Source organism: Chrysemys picta, chromosome 11, assembly GCF_011386835.1.
Source record: "Chrysemys picta bellii isolate R12L10 chromosome 11, ASM1138683v2, whole genome shotgun sequence".
Lineage (NCBI taxonomy): Eukaryota > Metazoa > Chordata > Testudines > Emydidae > Chrysemys > Chrysemys picta.
Genome location: NC_088801.1, coordinates 32,255,067 through 32,282,252, shown reverse-complemented (window position 1 = coordinate 32,282,252; position 27,186 = coordinate 32,255,067). Strand labels below are relative to the sequence as shown.

At 39.8% G+C, this 27,186-nt stretch overlaps 1 protein-coding gene across 1 annotated transcript in view; it reads left to right on the top strand.

The window, feature by feature from the left end:
- The window catches only part of LY75 (lymphocyte antigen 75), a 73,404-nt gene that overhangs the window by 1,910 nt on the left and 44,308 nt on the right, over nt 1–27,186 (top strand). The window contains exons 2-13 of the mRNA XM_005309418.5: nt 3,538–3,909; nt 7,760–7,933; nt 8,238–8,402; nt 9,111–9,221; nt 12,400–12,543; nt 14,611–14,799; nt 15,558–15,715; nt 17,218–17,325; nt 18,392–18,480; nt 18,931–19,103; nt 19,262–19,458; nt 20,976–21,118. Coding sequence (XP_005309475.4) covers nt 3,538–3,909; nt 7,760–7,933; nt 8,238–8,402; nt 9,111–9,221; nt 12,400–12,543; nt 14,611–14,799; nt 15,558–15,715; nt 17,218–17,325; nt 18,392–18,480; nt 18,931–19,103; nt 19,262–19,458; nt 20,976–21,118 — 2,023 coding nt within the window. The remainder of the gene's footprint in view (nt 1–3,537; nt 3,910–7,759; nt 7,934–8,237; nt 8,403–9,110; nt 9,222–12,399; nt 12,544–14,610; nt 14,800–15,557; nt 15,716–17,217; nt 17,326–18,391; nt 18,481–18,930; nt 19,104–19,261; nt 19,459–20,975; nt 21,119–27,186) is intronic.

Genomic DNA, 27,186 nt, shown 5'->3' with positions numbered 1-27,186 from the left:
TGAAAACGGCTATCATGTCCCCTCTCAGTCTTCTCTTTTCCAAACTAAACAAACCCAATTCTTTAAGCCTTCCTTCATAGGTCATGTTCTCAAGACTTTAATCATTCTTGTTGCTCCTTTCTGGACCTCTCCAATTTCTCCACATCTTTCTTGAAATGCGCTGCCTAGAACTGGACACAATACTCCAGTTGAGGCCTAACCAGAGTAGAGCGGAAGAATGACTTCTCGTGTCTTGCTCACAACACACCTTTTTATGCATCCCAGAATCATGTTTGCTTTTTCTGCAACAGCATCACACTGTTGACGCATATTTAGCTTGTGGTCCACTATAACCCTAGATTTCTTTCTGCCGTACTCCTTCCTAGACCGTCTCTTCCCATTCTGTATGTGTGAAACTGATTGTTCCTTCCTAAGTAGAGCACTTTGCGTTTGTCTTTGTTAAACTTCATCCTGTTTACCTCAGACCATTTCTCCAATTTGTCCAGATCATTTTGAATTATGACCCTATCCTCCAAAGCAGTTGCACTCCCTCCCAGTTTGGTATCATCTGCAAACTTAGATATTGGCATAGCAAGTATGCTTATTAAGTCGTTGATGAAGATATTGAACAGAGCCAGTCCCAAAACAGACCCCCGCGGAACCCCACTTGTTATACCTTTCCAGCAGGATTGGGAACCGTTAACAACTACTCTCTGAGTACGGTTATCCAGCCAGTTATGCACCTACCTTATAGTTGCCCCATCTAAGTTGTATTTGCCTAGTTTATCAATAAGAATATTATGCGAGACCATATCAGATGCCTTACTAAAGTCTAGGTATACCACATCCACCGCTTTTCCCTTATCCACAAGACTCGTTATCCTATCAAAGAAAGCTATCAGATAGAGAAGGTGCCAGTAGATGGAGAGCTGAGGCATGCTGGTTGAAGTCGTGTGGGAAGCTTTTCTAAATTCACTTACAACAGATTTTTTTTTTCAAAATCCACTGTCCCTATCTGTATCCTTTACTATCCAAATGGCTTGGAAAAATCACATTGCCTTCCAGCCTGGGAAAGCTTGCCATAGCTGCAGGACAAAGGATGCTGCTTTTCACATGCCCAAGAGACAACCAAAATGCACAATATATCTTTTTCTCTTTCTTTATCTCATCAGGTACTACTAAGGTGCCTATCAGAACAGTATCTAAGTGCTGATTACATCTCAGTTGTAATTTCCAATCTCTGCAGATGTTCCAACATAGTCAGATCCTGAGAAGAGAAGGATTACAACTCAAGTGGATACTTAAGCTATGATTTCTTGGTGTTTCTCTGTTCTGCACTTCTAGTGGAAGTACAATCTTTTAAGAATCATAGCTATGTAGGGCTGGAAAGGACCCTAAGCAGATATGACCAGGCCAAACGTGAGTGGACCTGTGACACCAGCCAGGCCACAATGCCTGGAGTAGGAAACCGAGCCCACCCAGCCCTGTGGAACAGGAGCCACAGGAGCTGCTGCTCTGGGGTGTGTGTGGGGCAGACTTGCTGTGCAACCCCCCTCCCCCGAGCCTCTCACACCCCCAGGAGTAGGACCCATCCCACTTTACCACTTGAAATGGGGGAGGTACGTACTCCTCTGCCAGCATAGTTGCGACAACACTAGGGGTTTTGCTGCCAGAGCTGGGGTGTTTGAATTTTTTCACACTCCTAGCTGACATAGCATATGTGAACATAACTTTATAGTGTAGGCCTTGCCTATAGGACAGTTTTATCATAATACTGATATAGTTAAACTGGTATAAGCCTGTGGACACTCTTATTCTGGTATAAAAATTGTTTGTTTGTTTTTTCAGTTTAGCCTCAAATCCTTCCCAACTGACATAAGATATATTGAAAAAAGGCCAGTCAGTATCCACATGGGAAGTTATACTAGTGTAACTATATCCTTTTAAATCCACACCTTAGGTTATACCAGAAAAAACTTTCCCATATAGGCAAAATCTAAGTCACTCTTGAAGGGACCTAGGCTCCCTAATTCTTCTGAAAATGTTACCTTAGTCCTAAGGCTGGTAAGTGTTGGGTAAATATTTCAAGCCCTGGTTAATTGTATGGTTTTATGGTTGTATGCACATTTCCAAAATGGGATAATTGTCCATTATTATATGATGGTTATTATTAATTAATATAACAGTAGCAACCAAGAACCCCAGTCTGGATGCGGGTTCCAATGAGCTGGACACCATACAGCCACACATTTAGAGACAGTTCCTGCTGATTAGCAGATAAAGATGATGATGATCATTATTTATTACTGCTTGTGTATCAACTACAGCGTGCTAGTTGATTTACCACAGGCATGCAAACAAGGTCCCGGTCCCAGGCAGTTTGCAAATCAATCCAACATTTGATCCAGTGTGCACTGACGTCAATAGAAAGACTCCCATTGACCTCACTGGGCTTAGCTCAGCCCTGACATTGTAAACTCATTTTATGCACATTTAGAAAGAATTATTTTTGTTTTATTAACAGAAATTTTTCACTAAGGAAGATGAAATTAAATGTGCTACTAACACTAGGGTTTATGTAAGTTGTGCCAGTGGTAAGTAAGACTGTGATTTTGTCACAGAGGTCACAGAAGTCACAGTATCTGTGACTTCCAAAGACCTCCAGGACTTCAGCCACAGTGGCTGGGAGCTGCCAGATACTCCTGCCGCTGCAGCTTCCAGCCGCCGCAGGGGACCCCTGCAACCTCTCACCACCATGGGCGGCAGGGGATACCCGCAGCTTCCCACCGCCACAATGGCAGTGGGACCCTGCAGCCATCTACCGCCATGGCGACGCGGGTACCCGGCAGCTCCCAGCTGCCCTCAGCCCCCGGCTGCTGCAGCGGCAGGGGGACCGCAGCAGCTCCCCATCACGGGCAGCAGGTAGATCCCTGCAACCCCTGGCCACCATGGGTGGCAGGTCATCCCTGCAGCTTCTCACTGCCGTTGCAGCAGGGGCAGCAGGGGGACCACCACAGCTCCCCACCATCGTGGCAGCAGAGTCACCCTTCAGCCCCCAGTCACCCATGGCATTGATCTCTGCAGCTCCCCGCCACGGCAGGGGGACCCCCGCAGCCCTCCACTGTTGTGGTCGGCAAGGGGATCACTGCAGCTCAGCCGTGCTGCAGAGTGTGGGGGGACCCCTGCAGCTCCCAGCCTAGGTGAAGGGGGACCCTGGCGCTCCAAGCCCCCATGAGTGGTGAGGGCCCCAGAGCTCCTATCCAGCCCCTCAGCTGCCCAGAGGTTTCCCATTTTGTCATGGATGTTTTTAGTAAAAGTCAGGGACAGGTCACGGGCTTCCCCGAATTTTTCTTTATTGCCCTTGACCAGTCCGTGACTTTTACTAAAAATATCCATGACAAATAGTCTCAACCTCCAATGACAAAATCTTAGCCTAAGTGATAAGCAATCGTATATGTACTGCAATTGCTAGTCCTTTCTGGTAGAGCATATCAGAACTTGTCTTAGTTTTAAAAACAAAATTTCCCATGTAAATCACACATGTGTATTTATATATAGGTAATGGTGCATTTACCATTCGCCATGAAAAAACCAGCAAGTGCCTACAAGTTAAAAACTCACAGATCATGGCAGCAGACTGCAAGGAGACAGATGAAACTTTGTGGAAATGGGTCTCCCAAAATCGCCTTTTCCACTTGGGATCCCAACAGTGCCTTGGATTAAATATAGCCAAACCAGCATCTCCATTGAAAATGGTTAATTGTGATTCACAACTTCTGCTGTGGTGGCGATGTGTTGATGCTTCCATATTTGGTGCATCCCAGTACAAACTGACTTTAAAAGACAATGTTGTGACTGCAAGTATAAATTCGTCAGACACCTGGAGAAGAAGTAACTCTTCCGATGATATTTGTGAATACCCTTACCGTGGTAAGTCTGTGGTTTTGATTTTGTTCTGGAAGAAGTAGGAGATACGGTGATGATTTTCACTAACAATATGTGGGAGTATGCCAACTTCTAAGCGTTTGAAAGACTGATAAAGGAAGGAAATGTTTGCCCCAGAGAGATAATGATGTTCAGGAACTGCAAATTTATAAAGTGGTGTTTATTGATTGATTAATTACAGAGAAGTGGTGTCAAGTAAAAGGCTAGTTTTATACATGTACACCTACCATTCTTTTGATAGCATCCCTTTCATATATGAAACACTAGCCGCCTCCTAGCAAGACTGTAGTTGATAGGCCTTTTCCTGTCCCTGTTTAAGTCAGTGGAAGTTTTGCCATTAACTTCATTCAGACCAGGATTTCAGGTTTTTTTTCTTTCCCTACCACCCTAAATCTGTTCTTGACACTGATTAGTAGGAGTGGTGATCTGAAAACTGTGTAACTGGTTATCTGCAATATTTTTTGCATTTAAATAAACAATATTTTAACCATGATAATTGGTGGATCACTGTGCGAAAGTTCACGAGTAAATAGTTTTTCATGGAGAAAGTGTAGATTGACCTACTTTTCTCCATAACAGCATTATTTTAACTTTTTTTAAAAAGTCAGACCCTTAATAACAAACCATTAGCTGCTTGGTTTGAAAAAAATAGGCCTGGATTGTATCTTTGCCACAAGCCCTGTATAAAAGGCAGGAAATAGCTGCCTCTGGAGTAGTGCAAAGAAAGAACAGAGAGACAGGTTTTGTCTTTAATAGTTTATTCTCTGCTATCTAGGTAAAGGGGAATAGTCTGCACACTGTGCAAAGCCAAAAACAGTAATAGTTCAATACCAGACAGCTGCTGAGCTGATTGGAAGATGATCTCATGCAACATGCTCCAAAACTCTCTATTATTAACTATTATTTTATTTATTTTATTTATTATTAAAATGCTTTGCATTGATGATGCACACAAATAAAGACAGTCCCTGCCTTTCTTTCCAGGATCCCAGGATCTTCTTCACTCTTCTCCTTCTTGGTGCCATGCAGCTTACCAAAATTACTGCTACTGCCATAGCTAGAGTAACCTATTATAGGGCTTCTGATTTTCAGTTTTATCCAATAAACACCAGTAAAACATTCCTGATACAGAAAAGGAAAAAGAAATTGGTGTTTATCCAATAAACACTAGAAAACACAGAAATTGTTACTTGTATCTAAGGGCTTGTGTACATGGAGCAGCTAGATGAACTATAAGGGTGTGATTTCTAAAGCGCACTACTGTGTTGTGCATTAATTGGTCCATATTGATCCTGCTGGTGCACATTAAAGGTTCCCTAGTGCACTTTAACATAGTGCTGTTTGAAACAGTACTATGTTAAATAGCACCAGGGAACATTACAAAAAGCTTACTCATGACAGTATATAATATACATTATTCATATGGTATATGTAAAAAGAAAACCCTGAAAATCCCATCAACATCAAACTCAACAATTACAAAAATAACCCCCAAAATGAAATTAATATATCCTGTAAAACAGAAGCCCTATGTATTGTTATTACTTTATTATTATTATTTATTATTTTATTTATTTGCATTGCAGTAGTGGCTCAAGTCAGGGATTGGGGCTGCATTGTGCAAGGTGCTGTACAGACATATGATGAAAAGGATGGTACTGCCCCCAACAGGCTATACAAGCTTTTATATGACAAGAGACAACAGATGGATATAACAGACACAGTGACAATGAGACTATTATGTTTAGCATAAGAAGCAGTGGTTAAAGCACACCAGCTGCTTTGTTATTGTCAAGTTTCTGTAGGCAACATGGCAGAAGTGAATTTTTAGGAGGGGTTTAAAGGAGGACAATGTGTCAGCTTCATGGATTTTTACAGGGAGTTCTGGTCATGCGTACTTACCCTGCAACTCACACGTGTTTGCCACAATAGGAAGAGGATCAGCTTCCTATACCTATTTGGAAGTTGTAGAGAACCTATGCCCACAGTGACAGCTTCCAGCACTGTTTTTACAACTATTGTCACGATAGTAAATGAGCACCTCGCAATCATCCATGGATTTTATACTCACAACACCCCTCTTAGATAGGGAAGTATTATTATCCCCATTTTACGGATGGGGAATGAGGCACTGAGAGACACGGGTATTTAAGTGCCTAAAGAGGCAGATGAACACTGAGGCCCAGATCTTCAAAGATATTTAGGTGTGTGACTCACTTAGGTGCCTTAAATACCTTTTGAAGATCTGGGCCCTAGTGTGATTTACAAAAGTACCTAAGGAAGTTGGGCACCTGTCTGCATCTTTAGACATCGAAATACCTTTGTAAATTTGGCCCCAAGTAACTTGCCCAAGGTCACACAGAAAGTCTGTGGCTAAGCCAGGAACTGAACAATGGTCTCTGGAGTCTCAGTCCAGTGCCCTATCTAGTAGACCATTCTTCCTCCCCTCCAAGAGATTCCCCTATCAGAGATCTACTGGGGGAATCCCTTTTTCCTCTTCCTGATCCTTGATTTTTGTCTAGGTTAAGAGGACTCTCAGGGGAGTCTTGAGGGTCATATGACTCCTCGCCCTCTAACAGAGGGAGCTGTCACTTAGGCCATGTGTACACTTCCGACTTTTGCTAGCATGGCTGTATTGATCAGGCATGTCATGTGGTGTGATCCCTGATGGACATAGGTGTGCCGGAAAAAGCTCTAGTGTAGATGTAGTTTTGCTGTGTCCTTGCTGGGAGAGTTTCACTGGTATATTATACCAGAATAGCTATAGCAGCAAATTGCTCCTAGTATAGATCTAGCCTTGGGGAAAAGTTGCTGCAGGCCACAATGTCCCTTTAGCATTTCTTCCCTAGTTGACTAACAATCTGTCATGCAGAGAATAACCTGCCCCTTCATGAGGAGGAAGGGGGTGTTTTGAATGTGTTTAATGTATCCCCCAATGCTATAGCCATGATGACTCAGAATACAACATTGACATGGCAGTCAAACTTGGTGCACTCTGTATCTCTGACTCTGGGAGCTGTGTTGTATTTATTGCTTCTGAGAAGGGAGTAGTGCAATGCCTCTGTAGTCCAGCAGGCATGGAGTCAAATTTGGGCTAGGTAAAGTATTCTATAAGAGCCCTTTATGGGTGATATAATACATTTTACAATTTCCATTAGACTGGGCAGAAAGTAATAGCAGTTAACAGTAATATACAGCATTTTCGTGTTTGTTTAAAGGGACACCATCAACTTGAAATCGAATCCAGGGGTCCCATACTGGGGTGTGGCTCACTTGTGTCCTCAGATCTTTTGGTGGTGCTTTGTGGCTAGCTGGCCCCGACTCCTTGTGGGAAGGATTCACAGGAACAAAAGGGGAAACTAACTAAGGTGATGATCCTGCAAATGCTTATATGCATGCTTATTGTTACATGTGTAAAGAGTCTTATTGAACTCAGTGGGATTACTGAAATGCATGAAGTTCAACACAAGTGTGTTCACAGGATTGGGGTCTAATTGACCATACAGGAAGCATAGTGAAACTGGCTAATACACAAAGTAATGCCTGGGGAGTGGGGAGGAACAGAAAAAATATTTTTCTTTAATCACTTCTAGTTATAGTATTATTATGTGTTATTTGTAACAATAGAGTTCAATATTCCTAGACAGTAATGTGATTTGGTAATTTTTAAGTTAACATTCTCCATGTAAGTAGTAGCTTTTATTTGCTACTCTTTTCTTCCTCAACAAACTTGTGAGAGGGGAGTTTTAGATTATTCATTCATTATAATGCTTTCAGGTGTGTTCAGATTTCTCTTTCAAATACTAAATCTGCTGTTTTGTTGCTTTTCCTACAGAGATCTATACGAGGGATGGTAACTCCTATGGAAGGCCCTGTGAGTTCCCCTTCCTAGTTAATAAGACATGGTATCAAGACTGCATTCGGGATGAAACACACACAGATGGCGAATGGTGTGCCACAACCTCCAATTACAATCAGGATGCCAAATGGGGAATCTGCTTAAAACCAGGCACGTAGGTTTTCTAAATAGATGTTCTAACAGAGTTCTTCAATGTCATGTGTGTACAGTTCCATTTTATGGTACGATATATGCATACTAAACTCTTTTTAAATTAGGTTTCACTGATATTGGAACATTGATATAACAATCGATACAAATATACTCTGTAATATGAGTGATTTTAACATACAACTAAAACACTTCCTTGCATTTTCCTCTGTATTACAATAATGTTCACTAAAATGTTTGAAAAAACCCAAATGCAGTTATTGTTTTGCTATAGTCACCAGTATCATGTGTTTGTGTTAAACAGAGGATGGTTGTCATGATACCTGGGAACACGATCCAGGATCTGAAAGTTGCTACCAGTTAAACACACAGTCTGCGCTTTCTTGGAAAGAAGCCTATATTTCATGTCAAACACAAGGGGGAGATTTATTGAGCATCACAAGTACAACTGAATTAAGTTATATACAAGGTAGGTATAACTGTCTGTAATAAATGGATGAGAGGAGTATGTTGGCAGCAGAATATCAGGAAACCCTGACAAGTAGAATAATTTCAAGGTAGCATTAAAATTCTCTGGCATGTAAGATCTCTTGGTGCTGTAACTTGTATAATAGGAATGAATACTAATCTAACCTGAGATTTTCTCAGGTAGCTCATCCGATTGTATTATAGTGTTGTGAATATAAACAGAAGTAAACGGCCAGTGTCCACACACAAAATGCAGAATGAGTCAGCATGACAGTTTAGTGTCAGTGCAGTGCATGGGATCCAGGCTTGGATCTGGAAATCAAATTAGTTATATCCATTCTAGCAGTGCACTTATCCCTTGAGGAAGAGGGTGTTTTGTGCCATTGACATGTAATCACCTGTGCAGCCATACAGGGCTTTATTCAGGCTTGGACTGCAGGAGGTGTCACTGTGTCTTTGAGTATGGGAGAATAAAACAATCAGCTTCTGGAGGGAACAGGAGGAAGAAACAGAATTCTGTAACATATTAAGGGGGCCAAATTCTGCCCAGGGACCTTACCTTCTTCTGACTTCAGTAGAAGTTGCACATCCATATTCAATGCAAAATGTTTCTGTATTGGACATATTTTCAGTTAGCTCCTTAGTTTAAAAACAACTGTTTAATGGATGGACGTAGTTTTAGTTAACCATTTTTAATTATTAATTCCAGCTAAAGATGGCATTGCAGAGGCGTTTTGGATTGGCTTAAACCAACTGGACATTTCTGGAGGCTGGCAGTGGTCAGACCACACACCTTTGAACTTTCTTAACTGGAATCCAGGTAACCATCTTTTCAATTGAATGAACGTATATTCATAACACACACTGGAACTTTACTTCTCAGCTTCTTTTATTGCACTTTACCAAAGAGAACATTATTGTTCCATTGCTGTAAAAAGTTGAAAAACATCCATAAACATTTTTCTTAAAAGGTGAATTCTACTATTTACACAGGTTTCAAATTATGGAAGATTAGGGTTAATAAACCCCAAGTAAAAAAGACAATTTTTAAAAACACCTTCAGTTTGAGATTGTCTGCATATTTGGTGCAGCTCAAGGGTTCTTTGACAATTTCTTCTGTCCACTGGCAGCATGGATGAGATTTTATGCACAAATTGTGGAATTCAAAGATATGATTACCATAACGACTGTAATTCACCACATTATACTGCTATAAGAAGGCATACTTTTAACAGCATATAAAATAACACATATGTGCCAGGGACCTGAGATAAATGGCAATAGAAGCCCGACTTGTGCAGTTAAACTCTTAACTTTAAGGTTACATTAACTTGTGGCTTCTTAGGAGGTGAGGTAGAAAGACAAATTTTGGGAAACTTATTTTAATTGCTCAGAGTTCCATTGAAATCAGTGAGAGTTTTGCTCAATTAAGTGTCTTGGAATTTGAAGTCTTGCATTTGAAATCTGATTTCATTTGTTGTGGGTATTTATGAGAATCTTTGCTGTATAACTGAACATTAATACTAAGGCTCCTGCCCCTCCTCAAAGTAAGTCTGTCTAGTCTTTTTGGAACTGAGCGCTCTCTTTTTCCAGCTTATTGAATAGCCTCTTGTTCCATCAAATGGTGGCCGTTTGAGGAAGCAAATGAGAAGAGAGATAAGATGTGGCTTTTGTGAGAGTTTATTATTTTTGGATAAGTTTGCTAAGTAGAGCTTTTTATAAGATTTGCCACATGAAGCATTTCTTTTATCATCTCTTCAAAGTCTAAGGGCCCAGCTTTGCCACTTTTACATCAGTCACACCTTATTTGTGATTTCAATGGGACAATTTGCAAAGCAGGGTGCTGTTCATCATAAGTAGGGCTGTCAATTAATCGCAGTTAACTCACACGATTAACTCAAAAAAATTAATCATGTTCAAAAAAATTAATCGCTATTAATCGCACTTATAACAATCGCACTTATAACAATACAAATTGAAATTTATTAAATATTTTTGGATTTTTTTCTACATTTTCAATATTGACTTCAATTACAAAACAGAATGCGAAGTGCACAGTGCTCACTTTATATTGTTATTTTTGGTTACAAAAATATGCACTGTAAAAATAAACAAAAGCAATAGTATTTTTCAATTCACCTCATACAAGTACTGAAGTGCAATCTCTTTATCGTGAAAGTGTAACTTACAGATGCAGATTTTTTTTGGTTACATAACTGCACTCAAAAACAAAACTGTGTAAAACTTTAGCGCCTACAAGTCCAGTCAGTCCTACTTCTTATTCTGCCAATCGCTAAGACAAACAAGTTTGTTTACATTGACCGGAGATACTGCTGCCTGCTTCTTACTTACAATGTCACTAGAAAATGAGAACAGGCATTCGCATGGCACTTTTGTAGCTGGCGTTGCAATGAATTTATATGCCAGATATGCTAAACATTCGTATGCCCCTTCATGCTTCGGCCATCAATCCAGAGAACATGCTGCCATGCTGATGATGCTCGTTAAAAAAATAATGCGTCAATTAAATTTGTGACTATACTCCCTGGGGGGGGAGAATTGTATGTTTCCTGCTCTGTTTTACCCGCTTTCTGCATATATTTCATGTTATAGCAGTCTCGAATGATGACCCAGCATATGTTCGTTTTAAGAACACTTTCACAGCAGATTTGACAAAACGCAAAGAAGGTACTGATGTGAGATTTCTAAAAATAGCTACAGCACTCGACCCAAGGTTTAAGAATCTGAAGTGCTGCCTAAAATCGGAGAGGGACGAGGTGTGGAGTATGCTTTTAGAAGTCTTAAAAGAGCAACACTCTGATGCGGAAACTACAGAACCCAAACCACCAAAAACGAAAATCAACCTTATGCTGGTGACATCTGACTCAGATGATGAAAATGAACATGCGTCAGTCCGCACTGCTTTGACTCATTATCAAGCAGAACCTGTCATCAGCATGGAAACATGTCCCCTGGAATGGTGGTTGAAGCATGAAGGGACATATGAATCTTTAGCGCATCTGGCATATAAATATCTTGCAACGCCAGCTAAAACAGTGCCATGTGAACGCCTGTTCTAACTTTCAGGTGACATTGTAAACAGGAAGCAGGTAGCATTATTTTCTGCAAATTGTAACCAAGCTTGTTTGGCTGACCAAGAAGTAGGCATGAGTAGACTTGTAGGCTCTAAAGTTTTACATTGTTTTATTTTTGAATGCAGTTTTTTTGGTACATAATTCTACATTTGTAAGTTCAACTTTCGTGAGATCTTGCCTCACTCATTATAAAGACAGAAAAACTTGATGATAAAACATAAAGCAGTGCCTATTACCAAATGATTTCTGTGGCAAATGTAGTCACTATTCTTTCGTTTTGCTTTTACTGTGCTTACTGTATTAATACAGGTTTCAGAGTAGCAGCCGTGTTAGTCTGTATCCGCAAAAAGAACAGGAGTACTTGTGGCACCTTCAGGTGCCACAAGTACTCCTGTATTAATACAGACTTTCTGTTTTGGTAAACAGTATATTGGTAGTTTCCAATTGAAACTGATTCCAATTGAAATGATCGTAAGAGCAGGTATTTGTAACTGAGCTACCTCTAAATATACACAAGAACATCTAAGAGTTGACTTTTACTTACAATTATTTCATTAATTCATTTCCTTTTATCTGTTGGTTTATGTAATAGCTTAAATTTTCCTTGTGTTAATTGTAGTTTAGATAGAATATTCTGCTAGATCTTGTGGTTAAAGTACAGGACTAGGAATGAGGATTCCTTGGCTCTATTCCTGGTTCTTTCAGAAGGCTTCCTATGTGACCTACCGTAAAACAAGTTCCTTAGGCCAAAGATTGTAAAGTGCATTATGATCCTCAGATGGAAGAAACTACAGAAGTACAGAGTATTATTATTGAATCAAAAAGTGTGAGACAAAAGAAGCAATAATCACCTTCACTTTATATAAATCTGCACTCTTACATATAGTTCTTTCTCTCCCAAAGACATGCAAAATGTGTCGCCTTTGGATGGGTCAAGTTGTGTGGCGATGAATGCTGCCTCAGGTCAATGGCAGAGTTACCACTGTGAGACTCCACTTCCATATGTCTGCAAGAAGCCACTTAACAATACAAAATCAGAATTACCAGGTAATCCAGCTCTATGCATCTGCGTTTCTGGTCAATATATAGTGATATGAGGGTAATGCCCACTCCTGCTGTAGTCACCTGCCAGTGTTAAAGTAGTGGTCCTCTCCTCACTCTGACCACATCAGCCTCCCTCCCCAAAATCCCTTTGCACTGAGTCCCTTCTTTTCCTACATCAAACTCAAACTTTTTGCCTTCCGTTTCAAGACAGTGCAGGATCTTCCCTCACCCTCATCTCCCATTTCCTCCTGCTTTCTCAAACATTCCCTGAGTGCTTCCCAGTTGCCTCCTCCATACTGCTTTCTTTATCATATTTTCAGCTTGTGGCTTCTTTCATGCTGTACCCAATGTTTGGAAGTTCCTATCCTCTTGCTCATTCAAATTCTTCTGAAAACCCATTTCCCTCACAAAGCTTGCCTTTATTGACAAGATGTGTGTTTTAGGTGGATTGAGCATAGGGAACCTGATTCAAAGCCCATTCAACTCAATGGGAATCTTTTCATTGACTCCATTGGCTTTATATCAAGCCCAGAATTGGAAGCCAGGAACTCCTGAGTTGGTGTCTGACCCACTGTATAATCTTTACCTCTCTGATACTTCTGCAGAGGGGTGTGCTGAGAGGTAGTTAATGTTTGTACAGTGTTTTGACCATGTAAACTAGAGAAGAGCTAAGTGTTGTTCCGACACTAACCTCATTACCAGTTATGTCCGCACACCTCCCATACCTAACTGTGTCTCCTTGCTTGGTTTTGTATGAGTTAGTATAGAAACTCTTTGAGCCAGGGTCTATGTCTTCTCTTCTGTTTTATAAAATAATTTGTGTAGTGCTGTAAACATTCAGTAGGCTTCTAGGAAAGGCCTGACAGGCTGTATGAAATAGTAAGTTTACCTACGGTAATATTCCACCATACAACTTGTGATTACTTCAAATGTATTTATGTTTTAAGCTGTGTTTTAAATCAGTTAGGCTGAACCTCATTGGAGGTTGAGACTATTTACAGGAAACCTACTTGGGAGAAAAAGATAGTAGGTTCTTCAGGGCTGAGACTGGGAATTTTTGTGTTTTCACCGCATTAATCTTGAATGAGGCCATTCAGTGATACCACAATACATATAAATAATATTATATACTTGACATGCATTCCTTCTAAATCAAGCTGCTGAAGCTGAGGGAGTGATATACTGGCCGCTAACAATGAAGTACTGGAGCTTTGTTTTTTAGCTGCTTTGGCTGTGTGTTCTAGGGTGACCAGATGTCCCGATTTTATAGGGACAGTCCTGATTTTTGGGTCTTTTTCTTATATAGGCTTCTATTACCCCCCTGCCCCCATCCCGATTTTTCACATTTGCTATCTGGTCACCCTAGTGTGTTCTAATGCAGTTTCAGGGGAAGATGTGGCAGTGGTCGTTGTTTCTCTGACAAATACCTTTCACTTACATCACAGTTAGGGTAATGGATAACTTTTACTTTCCGTTGCAACTAGCTGTGTTTTCTTTGCCCCTTCCTGACCACCCATAAATATTACTAATCACTGTTACGGCTTTCTCCCCTCCTAAACCAGCTGGATAGATGCAAGCCCCACATGTTTCTCTTTGACCCTTGGCTTAGGTTCCAACGTTGTAAGAGCCATGTTACTTGTTTTTATTAACGTTACCTCTCTCCATTTTACTTTAAGTCAGTGATGTTTGTAATAAGTGTGAGACATACAGAAATGCTGATAGAGACTGAAGCATTTTCTGTGCGCTTCCTGTTAGAGCGATTTCTGTACTTTGGGAAGAGAACTTGAACAGTATCACAGAAGTAGAATTCTCCTTCCATTTGACATAGTTGGGGTAGCTACTTTTTAAAATGGTCCCCTCTTCTCACTGAATCAGAGGGTACAATGTGGGACATTGAGATTGGAGCCAGAGAAAGAGGAAATATTAACAGTTACCTGCTGAGTGAATACATTATAATTCCTCTGTTTTGGAAGCTTTAAGATTCTGCAAGAAAACATTTAACAACTTTCAGTTTATACAATAATCTGTGTAACTCACATGGCATGTAATCCACATTCTGTTCATTCTCAGATGTTTGGAGGTACTTGGAGACTCAATGTGATTCAGGCTGGCTTCCATACAGTGGTTTGTGTTATATGCTGATGAATAACCAAGCTTCCTGGAATATGGCAAATCAGTCATGCAGAGAAAAGAAAAGTGACCTCATCAGCATACATTCTTTAGCAGATGTCGAGCTGGTTGTTACAAAGCTTCATAATGGTAAGTTTGGATAGTTAACAATATTAACAAAATTAACAATAGCTCTATGAGGCCAGAAATTAATGAATCAGCCGTTTAGATAGAGAGATACAAGGCCAGATCCTCAGCATGTCTACATCGGTGTACCTCCATTGACTCCAGTAGTATTAGTACATTGATTTCAGGGTAGTAAACTGATTCACATTAGCTGAGGAACTGACCCAAGAAGATCAACCTCTCTTGAGGAAACTATATTTTTTCTCCAAAGTTTTTTAGGGTTGTTTACTCTGATTTATATTGGTAGGGTTATGCTTATTTTTATTTTACTTTGTGTTTTTTGTATTATGTTTTAAACAGAATGGTGATAGTTCTTCATTCAAATCTATACAGTTACTTGAGTTATTACTTGCTATTGGTCATTGAACTTGTCTGCCTATTCTCCATTGCTGCTGCCTAAAACTGAGGATTCTTTCTCTTTTTGGATTAGTGGTAATTTTGCTGGTACATGTAAGCATCACAAAAAAAGCAGTTACGTATATTCATACGTAATAATAAAAAACTGGATGGTAAAAAATGCTTTGTGCCAGTCTCAGATCCCTGATCGCATTGTGAGAATGGGTATTTGAGAATAATGCAGTGCATTCTGAGACGTGGCAGGTTTTGGGAGGCTCATAGTATTTTGCATGCTGTTAAATCTTACATTTGTTGGTTTCATTTTCATTTGCAATTATCTTACTTACTAAACTAAAGTTATATTCTCATCCCCATTTTAACTTTAGAAACTAAAGAGGAAATATGGATGGGTTTCATGAATGAGGATACTCCAGCGTTCTTTACGTGGTCAGATGGGTCCAAAGTGGTTTTCACTTACTGGGATCAGAATGAACCAAAAATTCCTTTTAACAGCACTCCTAACTGTGTGTCCTATTCAGGAAAGGTAAGAACTCAATGCTCTTTCAGTCATAGTAGATGCAGTGTTATGTGGTGTATGTGTGAAGGCTGAGAGCAAAAAACCCCAAATACAACTGAATCATCTTTGATAGATACAGAAATATAGGGATAATGAAAGCAAATCTCTTTGTTTCAGAAATAACTATTTGACACTATTTAAAAAAAAAAGAAATTGCTTGAAATTATTTTATCCAAAGTTTGCATACCGTGTACCCTGGTTTCCCTGTGTGTGTCATGGGCTTCAAGGGAATGAAAAAAATTGTTTGCAGTTCTCAGATTCTGCCACTAGCAGCTGCTGCTTTGGCTGCTGTTGAGGGGCAGGTAGTTGTTTCTCCTGCTGCTCCATGTTGTTCTTTACAATCTTGCTCTGCCTTCTGAGTTACCACTTACCAGCTCCTTGTTATGTACGGGAGACAGAGAGCCAAGGGGGATGTAGGCAGAGCTATAGAGACGAGGAGCCAGCCTGAATCAAACCCTAGAGGCTTGAGGCACTATGAGCAATTTAGGCCCTCCCTTCTGAGAAGGGGTAATGAGACACCTGGAGTGTGGAGTGAAGGAGAGAGACCATGGCTCTTGGAGGGTAGTAAAGGGGACTGGAGGGGAGAGAGATCTTGATAACAGCACAAAGATGCCAGAGTGGGGAGCTGGCCAGGGCTATTCCCCTGGAGAAGACTTACTAGCTATTCTGCAAATACACAGAAGAGGGTAGCAGGCCTTCCCCAAGGAGACATATGAGAGGGAGCAATGGAATGTTTTGGGGAGAGAGAGGTAGTATGGAGGAGGGCTTCAGGGCTTGGCTGGAGGTGTCATTGATTTAGATAGCATCCGGATTTCTGCATACATATCCGAACCAGTTGTTTGAGCAAACTTTGAATTTCAGGGTTTCTCCATTAAGGCTTTTATATGTACTTTTAAAATGATGACAGTGGAATTTTACGTGATCTTGTATGTTTGGGCAGTATTGCATCATGATGAAACATCATTGTCTGTTGATGTAACAATGCAATGCATGTTGAAAGTGCAGTTTAGGGCAGTTTGGGTTTGTATTTGGAGGGAAAGATCTGGTGAACCTGGGGGAGCTATTAAGTACTGCTGTGACCAGCAGAGTTGGTGTCTTCAAGAGGGTCATCGCAGGCCCTGATCAATTAAGAAGAAAATGAGGTATCCATGTAATGCTTTGGTAAAGGACAGCTGAGGAGAGCAAAAGATAACACTGGCAGGAGATAGCAGGACACCCTGCAGACAAAGGTCTCTTAAGCAGGCATAATTAATCAGGCTTTTTATAGGGCCAGTAGCCAGGAGAATCGTTAATCCTTAAAGAGCAAGAGCCAGGAAATGCTGATTCAGCCTGGAGGAGTCCCCACAACTTAAATTGGCTTATGTCTACATCACAGCAATGATTTTAAACTAAAGTATAGATGGAAATAAGTTCAAATTTGAAAGTTTTGAGGGGTTTTTAAATCCCATTTTTTTCCTCCTTTCTAATAGTTGGGTCGGTGGAGAGTCAAATCTTGTGAAGAGAAACTGAAATATGTGTGCATGAAAAAAGGAGAGGTTTTGAATGAAACATCTGATAAACATTGTTTCCTGAAAGAGGTAATAATTCATAATGCCAATTATTTAAAAAATGTGTGATTCTTTTACCTTACTTCAGTGTAAAAATGCTGCCTACATAAAATTACTTTTATTTCCTCTACTTTTGGAGTTCTAATTTTTAAAAGAATTTATCAAACATTGGATTGTCCTAGCTTTATAAAGATACAAACAAGTAGTTTAGACCCAAAAATTGACTTAATTTAAAATTCTCTTCACTTGGTAGGGATTGTCTTTTAAAAGTCATACCCTCTGTTTACTGAGAAGTATATTGGGATGCTGGCAAGCAGTTTATTCCCAACATGTAAGCTGTAATATTGTATTACTTTCTTTTAAAAAATAGATTTTACAAACCCTAATTTTAATAGCTGTGTTTTCATTAATTCCCTTTGGGTTGGTTTGTTTGTTTAATTCAATTAAAACCATTTTCACCCCGAGACTTTCAAATGGTGTGCCTCACAGCTACTTCCAGATCTCAGAACAAGTGAATACATTTTGATGCATCATGCAACACCTCTTCCCTTTTTTCCCTACCTACATTCCTGAACAGGCTATTCCCCTCTAAATCACTATTCCAGTTATGTTCCTAAATTGATATTATTCATTGCATTTTTAAAATAAACATTTTTAAAATCTTGAGCTCATTAAAGTCAGTGGCAAAACTCCCATTTACTTAGTGGGGCCAGAATTTCACTCTAGTATTGACTTTTGACAAGCAACAATCACAGTGCTCTTCCTGTACAGTTTTGCACACATAGTGTTGTATTTTCTTTTGCCTTGTTTCCCCAAACACTATAGGTCTAGGGCTTGATCCTGTGGCCCTTACTCAAAGTAAGGATATTTGATGTCGGATAGAGCCCATGGTGTGTCACTCCTTTACATGTTCTTTCTTCCCTGGCTGAGAGGGTGAAAATTCTGTAATACCCTGATCTTGGGTTTTATTCGTAGTAGCATGTCTGTGCCTGGACACCAAACAATGGTGTAATGCTTTCTTTTTGGGAAGTAGGTTGGACTATACTGTCAGAACTTGCCTATAAAAATATAAATGTTTCATTCTCTAAACTTTTAGGGATGGAAGAGACATGGAGACTTCTGTTACAAGATTCATAACAGTAAAGTATCGTTTGGAGCTCAGTGCAATCTTACAATAATGAACAGGTACAGCCCTGTATCTTTTATTATTTATTTATTTGTACTACAGTAGATCCTAGAGGCTCCAATCAAGGACTGTGGTGGTAAGCACAGTACAGACAAGTAATAAGACAATTCCTACCCTAAAGAGCTCATAAGCTAGGTTTATGTGACACAACAACAGTTGGTGGTGGGAGGACAAAGTAACATTAAAACAAGAATGATATGCATGGTAGGCAGTAGTCTCAGCTTACCACCTGCCTAGCTATTATCAGCTGTTAGTATTTTGTAGGCAATTCAAACGTGCATATTTAGAAATTAAATTCTCTTAATGTACAGAATGCATCAATCGCCTCTTATAACCATTTGGACTTACCCATCTGCATAGAGAAGAGAATATCCCTTCATTTTCAAATTGATTTGATAGTTACAGATGTCCTTTTAATATCTTTTTGAAATAAATTGTGACTATTACAGGTTTGAGCAAGAATTTATAAACAGTTTGATTGGAAAATACAGTAAAGGAAAAGAAAAATATTTCTGGACAGGCTTGCAAGATATCAACCGGTCAGGAAGGTATACTTGGGGTGATGCAGATGGAAGAAAAAATGAAGCTGTGATGTATGCAAACTGGAATTCCTTACAGCCAGGTAAAATCTTTAACAGTTAAGAAAACTAAAATAAATAATTGTGATAAAGTGCATTTATAGTCTCACAAGAATGGCACGACTGTAATTCAAAAACCTGTGGACTTTCTGAAAACCAGCAAGGAGATTTTAAATGTTGTCTTTGTTTGTTAAAATCTTAGCATTTCCTGGAGGATGTGTAGCAATGTCAAGTGGGAAATCTCTTGGAAAATGGGAGGCCAAGGACTGTAAAACCTTTACAGCCTTATCTATCTGCAAGAACTATACTGGGCCTCCCAGGCAGCCAGAAGTACTTCCTAAGCCAACTGACCCTTGTCCTCCTGGATGGCAAAATGGATCAGGCCTTGCCTGCTATAAGGTAATACATTTTTCCTATTAAATGCCTTATTTATTCTGGCACTCTCTTGCAGCCGTCTGTATATACATGTTAATGGCCAGTTTGTGGCTTTAAGCTGCGCTGTGGGGAGTTTCAGAGAGGCCATACTGCACTGGGAGCCCAAGGAAGAATTCTTGCTGACTCAGGCAGAATTCCTCCAAAGGCTCTTAGGCAATGCACACTGGAGCAGCAACTCTACCATCCTTTGAAAGGTGCAGCATGCACTCCCCTCCATGCCAGGCCAACACTGCTGACCAGTGAAAGGAAGGTTGAGGCACAGCTCTGCCATCACCTTGTCTCCTTTCAGGAGGCTAGTGCTGTTGGTGGCACTAATAAGGAATGTCTTCCCTCCAGCCTGACTGTGTCTGGCTGTTGTACAAAGGCACAAAGAAGGCACTTGGCACCTTGCAGCTTCTCTCCTCTCACATCCCCTTGTGTACCGTCAGAGGCCATAAATGGGGACATTTGACTTTTAATTCTGGATGGCTACAGGAATATGTCGATCTCATCCACTAAAGAGTATAGCCAAATTTTGAAGTTGTATTTGCTATTTTAAGATAGCTTTCTGAGTCAATTAGCTGTTGGCTGGAATGGCTTCACTGATCTTGAATTTAGAAGCACACTTTTTTTTTCCATTTAAAAATCCTAATGGAATTGCTTAGAATCAAATCCCATTAAAATGAATGGCTTATTTGATTTATACCTCCTAATTTCTGGATTCAGTGTTTGGGATGCAGTACAAACTTTGGACAGATAGTAAACTAGAGATCACACATTTTGTTGCTCAGGTAGGCTGAGCTTTGGGTATCCAACTTTTTACGTGCGAATGGAGTCCCTGCTGGGAGGTTGGATAGAGCTGGGAGGAGGGGTTGGTGAGAGTGGGGGGCAGGGGAGGAGCCCAGCTGACCAGAGTGGGGCTGAGGGCCTAAGTGGGAGTGGGCTGGCCATTGTGGTGCGAGTAAGGGATGAACTTGGGAATATAGGTTGGCTTACATAAACAAGGAAATGTGCAATGCTCTGGTGCATTGCTGCCTGTGATATGTGTAGGCAGCACATGTCTGAGGATGTCTGAGAGCTTCCTCTGCCAGTAGCACAAAATGGGCATTCTGTTGGCCTGGTTTTAGTGAAAATCAGGCTTTTTAGATTTTCACTAAAATCCATACAGTTCTGTCCTTGGCAGAACATTCCTTGGCATTTTGGAATTTACCAGATGCCGTTTTCAAAAATTATTGTGGTACATACAGACAAGAGGAGAAATACCGTCGAGCTGAGTGTAGACCAACAAAAATTGGACTAAAAATCCAGAGAATCCAGCCATTCCTGCAAATAAAACTGGGGAAAAAGAATGATTTAAAAAAAAAATTTAAATCAAGCTCTCCACTTTCTTCCCCTGGAAAGAAATAATTTGTTCCTACAAATAATGCCCACATTTGAGTAGAATAACAGCGACTAAACAATGCTGTCACTGAATCATGCTGTCACTTTGTTTTTTTGTGAAGTTCTTTCATAGTGAAAGATTGCTGAGAACCAGGACATGGGAAGAGGCAGAACGATTCTGTGAAGCACTAGGAGGTCATCTTCCTAGTTTCAGTGATACTGCAGAAATGAAGGAACTCCATTATATACTAAGAGACATTATCAGGTAACAATCTAGAAATGTAATGATGATATGGTGATTTCAGTTACACACTGCTGAGATTGGAGTCTAACCCCGTGTTTACATCTGAGAAACGCTGCATGTTTTGTGTATTTGTCATTTGAATAACTGTGATAGATGGTGAAGTTTTTACCTTTGTAAATGAGAATCCTGAAGTTTCTGATTTAGTATATGAAATCTGATTTTGTTTTAGGCTATGTTTCAACCCAGATTATTCATCAAGAGAAAATCTTCAACCAGTCAAAGTCTCCTCAGAAATGAAATTGAAAGCTCTAACAATTGGCCAAATTTAGCCTTAAAAGAAACAGGCTTGATTCCAGATGACTTTAGTTTTATGACAGTTATAAATCTTTTTTCCAAATAAGTCATTCCAATGAAGAACTAATTACTTTTTAGGACTGTCCTGGATCACTTACACCATTCATCTTAGACATGTCCCTAAAGTGTATGTCACTAGATAGTCAAGAAGGAGACAATGCAGCACTTTGAAAAGCTCTTAATGAAGTAGAAAATTGTATTTTTCCTGTATATGTGTGTTGTATAATAGCAATAGCCTTAATTGTTTTGTTGCATATTTGATTGCCTCTTCTTTGCATGATAGTTCATCTGTCTCTGCACCCATTTATTTACTTCTTATTGCAAAGCAGTAGAGATTCTATTAGTTAAATCAACCTTGTAAAATTCTGCTTTCCCACTAGAATGGAATGGGTGACTTTTTAAAAAATGAGGCAGTAATATGTTTTCATTATCATCATTTTTGTTGTCGTGTTGATGACAAGATTTTGGATGAAATCCTGGTCCCATTGAAGTCAAGGGCAAAACACCCATTGACTTCAGTAGGATCAGGATGTCACCCTTTGTGTCTCTTATGTCCCCAGTACATGGGGTAGTCCTGTAGTAAGTATAGATCCAAAACTTCATTGGACTCAAGTCCAGGGGCTTGCCCATTAGAAACATCTCAGAGACAGCTTAGGCAATTATTAACTACTCTAAGAAGAGCCCATGACAGTCAATCTGCTGAACATAATACCGCTTCTCTGGATAGTGTTAAAGGGAACACAAGTTGGCCAAAGTTTTCTTGGTGCTACAGGAATAAAGAGGCAAAGCAGAGATGTTTGCTTTCCATCTTCTCTTTACAATGACTTTAAATCTACATTGTTACAGTAAAATGATTGCTTCTTTCTGCTGAATTTTGGTATAGTGACAGTTGCTCTGTGTTCTTGACTGCTATATTCCGGTTGACTTGAAGAAAAAACTTACTCTAGGAATGGCTGATTATTAAATTTTTTAAAGTGAGCTTTATTTTTGTGCACAAGATGCTCTCTGCCTAAATAAAAGTTCTATTTTTTAATTAATTTAATCAATGAATACTGTGCTATCTAGCAATCTGGTTGGCACAGATTCTATTTGGCATAACGGGGATAACACTGTACAGACATTAGATGAGTATGTTGAGTTCTCTGGTATCAAGAAATTAAATGCTACATAAATTGTGAGTCTTGGATTTTTGTCAAAGAAGCTGTCTCTGAAAAGCCTTGTTATGCATGGGTATGATGTCAGATCCATGTGTAATAAGGTTTTTGATTGACAGTTTAGCCTTGCAGAACCCTTGCCAGCTTAAATTTGTTGTTGCAGCCAGCCTCACTTAACTTTTTACATTTTTATCCACAAACTAAAGCAAGAGCATTTAATAGCTCCCAATGTACAGTCTCTTGTAATACGTTTTAAACATTGAAAGTCAGTGGCTGAAGATTGGCATAACTGAATATCCAATTTGTTTTGTTTGGAAATCCACGAATTATGAAAAGGACCCAGCCATTGTTTGCACTAATACAAGACAACAACAAACCCACATACTCAATACATAGATTGAATAGCCCAGAAAAAGGCACTTGTAACTTCTTTATTAAGGTGACTTACTAATGTCCCTCAAATAAAATATACTATGCAACTTTGTTGTATGTAGATGTAGTAAATCTATTCTAATTTTACTCAGTCATGTTGCCAAATATAAGTTATGTTTTTCTGTACCCAATTCACTATGAAATATGTTTAAGGAATCATTATATTTTGTTTCCCCACTGAGCAGAGGTAGGTGGCACTGCTTTACAGCTTGCCAATACCTATCCAATATTAATTACAACTAATGGCCATGTTTATTTTGTTAGAAGTCAGGAGATGAAGATTTACAATTTCTAAAGATTCTGGCAATGTTATAATGTGAGATATTGCATATGTCATATGTAAGGAACCTCAAACGTCACTCGACAGAGTAAGGGCTGAATCCATTTCCCTCCTCTTTTCCTCCTCCTCCTCCCCCTTGTATCCTTGTCACAAACTAGATGGTTTTCCAGAACCATCACTGCAGTGAGGTCCTACTTTGTACAGATCTTCCCAAAGAGTTGGCAAATGAGCAGGTGCTCCATGGTGTGCACCTCACCTCATGTAATTAGAGTAGCCCCATTTGATCACATTAGTGTTTGATCTGCCAGTTTGTATGCACAGACAGTTCAGGCACATCCACGTTGACCGGTCTGTATCGGCCCTCGTGGGGTTCCAGATCGATTTCAGTGGATCTGACTGCACGTAGTCTTTCATTCCATAACCCCAGTCATGCCTTGCCAGCTGTCATATCCAATGATACAACACTGGTTATAAGACTCTTTCGTGATTTAAGGCATTTGTTTACTCCTGTCTTGGATATCCCACTTGAAGTCATTTAGGGTCTTTTACTTGACCACAGTGGAATTTAAATTGGCCCTAATACAGTAAGCACAGTATAAACTGACTGTGTAATCAAACAGCAGCAATAACAGAATGCACACAACAATAGCCCAAAACATGGAGAGAATGTTGGTGAGAGTGCGGGAGTGAATCACTTATGTCTTGAGATCATTAACTTCCACTAAAGAGATGTTACATGGTTAATATTGCCTCCGGAGACTGGCACATTAAAATTATTATTCTTTAAATACATTTGCACGGTGCTATTAGTTTACACTGTGCTTTGCATTTTTTAATTATGTAGAGCTAGTGATTTCAGAGATCGGGGAGATATGTAGACTTTCTTAAAACAAGATAAGATATTTGGGGAAATGAGAGTAGAAAACAAACAGCAAATTGTTTCAGCAACAAAACCCTGGATGATTGTCAGGGTGCAGTACTGCACAGTTTATAGTATGTCTTCCCTGGATTTATTTAGTCACATTCTCTGCCCAAAACTGGTAATACAGTAGAATAATTTTAGCTCATGGAAGAAGCAGCACCTCTGCATCTTCCCTCATCCTTCCCTCCCATGACTCATTGTTAGGCGTTTTCAAATGTTAGCAAAAGAGAGTTTTCTTCTCCATTTGGCAATAGAGAAAGAGTAGCTAACTTAGTCCAGCTTGCTGTTTTCTCAGATTTTTACCTTGGAGGCAAAGAAGACGCAGAAGAGTTCTGATTATGCCAAGTATCTGTTAGTGTAAAGTACAGCATGCCATCCTTTTCCTGCCTAAATGAAATCAGGACTAAAATTTCTTTGCTGTACCACGAATGTGGTAGCTAGGGTGACCACATGTCCCTATTTTATAGGGACAGTTCCGATATTTAGGGCTTTTTCTTCTATAGGCACCTATTACCCCTCACCCTCGTCCCAGTTTTTCACACTTGCTGTCTAGTGTCTAGTGGTAGCTAGTTTGAACGATGGGTGTAGCAGATCCAGTTGAGCAAATTTCAAAGCAATGAAAGTATTGTGTGTGAGTGTTTTTTCAGTTTTATACTTAGCAATGAAGTGGAGTTCTGGAGGTGTTATAGGAAGTGGCAGTTTGGGTTTGGTTATGTCTCTTAATTTAAAAATGCTATACCAATTGGAAAGGAACCAATTTACTGCTTCCAGTTTGCCTTCACATGTACTATGTACACAAATCTGCTTCATCATTTGATTTGAATCTGGAAAGTTCTATTAATATGTATGTGGGTTTGCAAGAAACAACTGAACTAGTTCAAGAGATATTGACTAGATCAACTATAAGGACCCTGTTCCTAGGTTCTAAAACAGATGTTTTTAAAACGGATCTTAAAAAAATGTTCAGATTACGTGGTAATGCAGCCAGTGTCAGCAGGGTGTACATTTTTCAAAATAATTCTTAAGATTAGTGGTAGAACTGGGCAACATTTCTGGCAAATAATGAATTTGCTGAAAAATGCAGTTTTGGATGAATAAAAAATGAGGATTCATTATTTTAAAAAAATCAAAGCAGCTCATTTTGACATTGTCTAAACAGACTATGTTGACATTTCAATTAAGAGCTAGTTTTGTTTAGACCATGTTGATTTGTTTGACCTAAACAATTTTTTGTCAGTTTTTTGTCTGTGAGAAAAAACAAAAAAATTCAATTTTGGCCACCAAACCAAAAAATCAGTTATTCACTCAATTCTGTTAGGCAGTTTTGATCAAACTTCCCACATTCCAGGATTTTATATTTTTATATGCATCAGTTCATCAAGGGATATAAGATTACTTTTATGGGCCAATATTGATTGGTTTCAATTTCCGTATTTTATTTTTCCATAGCAATCAAAATATCTAGCAAAATAGATGACTTTACTAGAACAATACAATTGTATTAAACATCCACCTCCGAAGTGTTGTGTGGTACTTTCAGCTATGGTAGGGTATGAAAGGAAGACCAACTACCTGTGGTATTCTTCTCCTATAATTCTACTCCTGTACTTTGTGTCAAAAAAAGGGCTCCACAGAGCTCAGGGCATGGTCAGGGAAAGATTCAAACATCCACTAACACAGCATGTGCACTTTTCAGGCAGCATAAGTTAAAGTACAAAAATCATCATAACTTGCTGCTGGGCTGAGGACATTAACTCCCCTGAGGCAGCTTTTCCACACTTTGGAAAGAGCATTATTGGGTGATGGCAGCAAGGTATGGACAAAAGCCATGCTTACATGGCTTCAGGAGACCTTGGAAGGAGGAGCAGTGATAGGCTGAGTTCTGAGGATTGGGTCTCTGTTGTTCCCATAGATTTCAGAGTGTCTTGTAAGAAAGGGTAGCCTTGGCCCCTAGCTGATCAGCATTATCACCAGCCCCGCTTGAGCAGGCACCCGTGCAGTGGAATGATGAAGGCTAAGGAGCAGGTTCTGCCTTCCCCTTTATTACCTTTTCATCCAGGAAGAGGAGATATAGGTCCAAATGAGGTGTTCCCAGACTTCTACCCAACCGTAAGACTCTAGACCTCAAAACACACCCACAGTTTCCAGGTAGTACCATTAGTCCCCATCTGAACCGAGGAAGTCACCATGTTCTGAAATAGCTTTTAAGAACTGATCATAAACTTTTTCAGGTAACAGAGTTGTGGCTCTGGCCCAAATGGGCCAAAGCCATTTTTGTTAGTTTTCCCCTCTCTTTTAATTTCTAGCTTATGTTATAGGTTAAATTAACAGGTGACGTCACTCATGCTTTGAATCCTGTATCTGAGCTGACATATGGCTAAGATTAAGGGACAAAAATCCCTTTTCAAGCATTTAGAACTTTTATTTCCTGAGTTACTATTTTTTTCCTTTCAGAACAATCTTTGAAAGGTGCAAAATACCTACCTCTGTTGCAGTATTGTCAGTGATCCATATAGTATTTACATCAAGTAGTAAAAAAGGCCATACCACACTGAGGGCTGGTCTACACTAGGAGGAAGATCGATCTAAGATACGGAATTTCAGCTACGCGAATAGCGTAGCTGAAGTCGAAGTATCTTAGATCGAATTACCTGGGGTCCACATGGCGCGGGATCGACAGCCACGGCTCCCCCATCGACTGCGCTACCGCCGCTCGCTCTGGTGGAGTTCTGGAGTCGACAGGGAGCGTGTTCGGGGATCGATATATTGCGTCTTAACGAGACGCGATATATCGATCCCCACAAAATAGATTACTACCCGCCGATCCGGCAGGTAGTGAAGACGTACCCTTAGTAGCGTTTACCAAGTTCTAATTCTGTGTGAGTACACCTCATCTGAATGGAAAGCCTTCAGCACAGAAACAGCAGATGATGGAGACTTACAATCC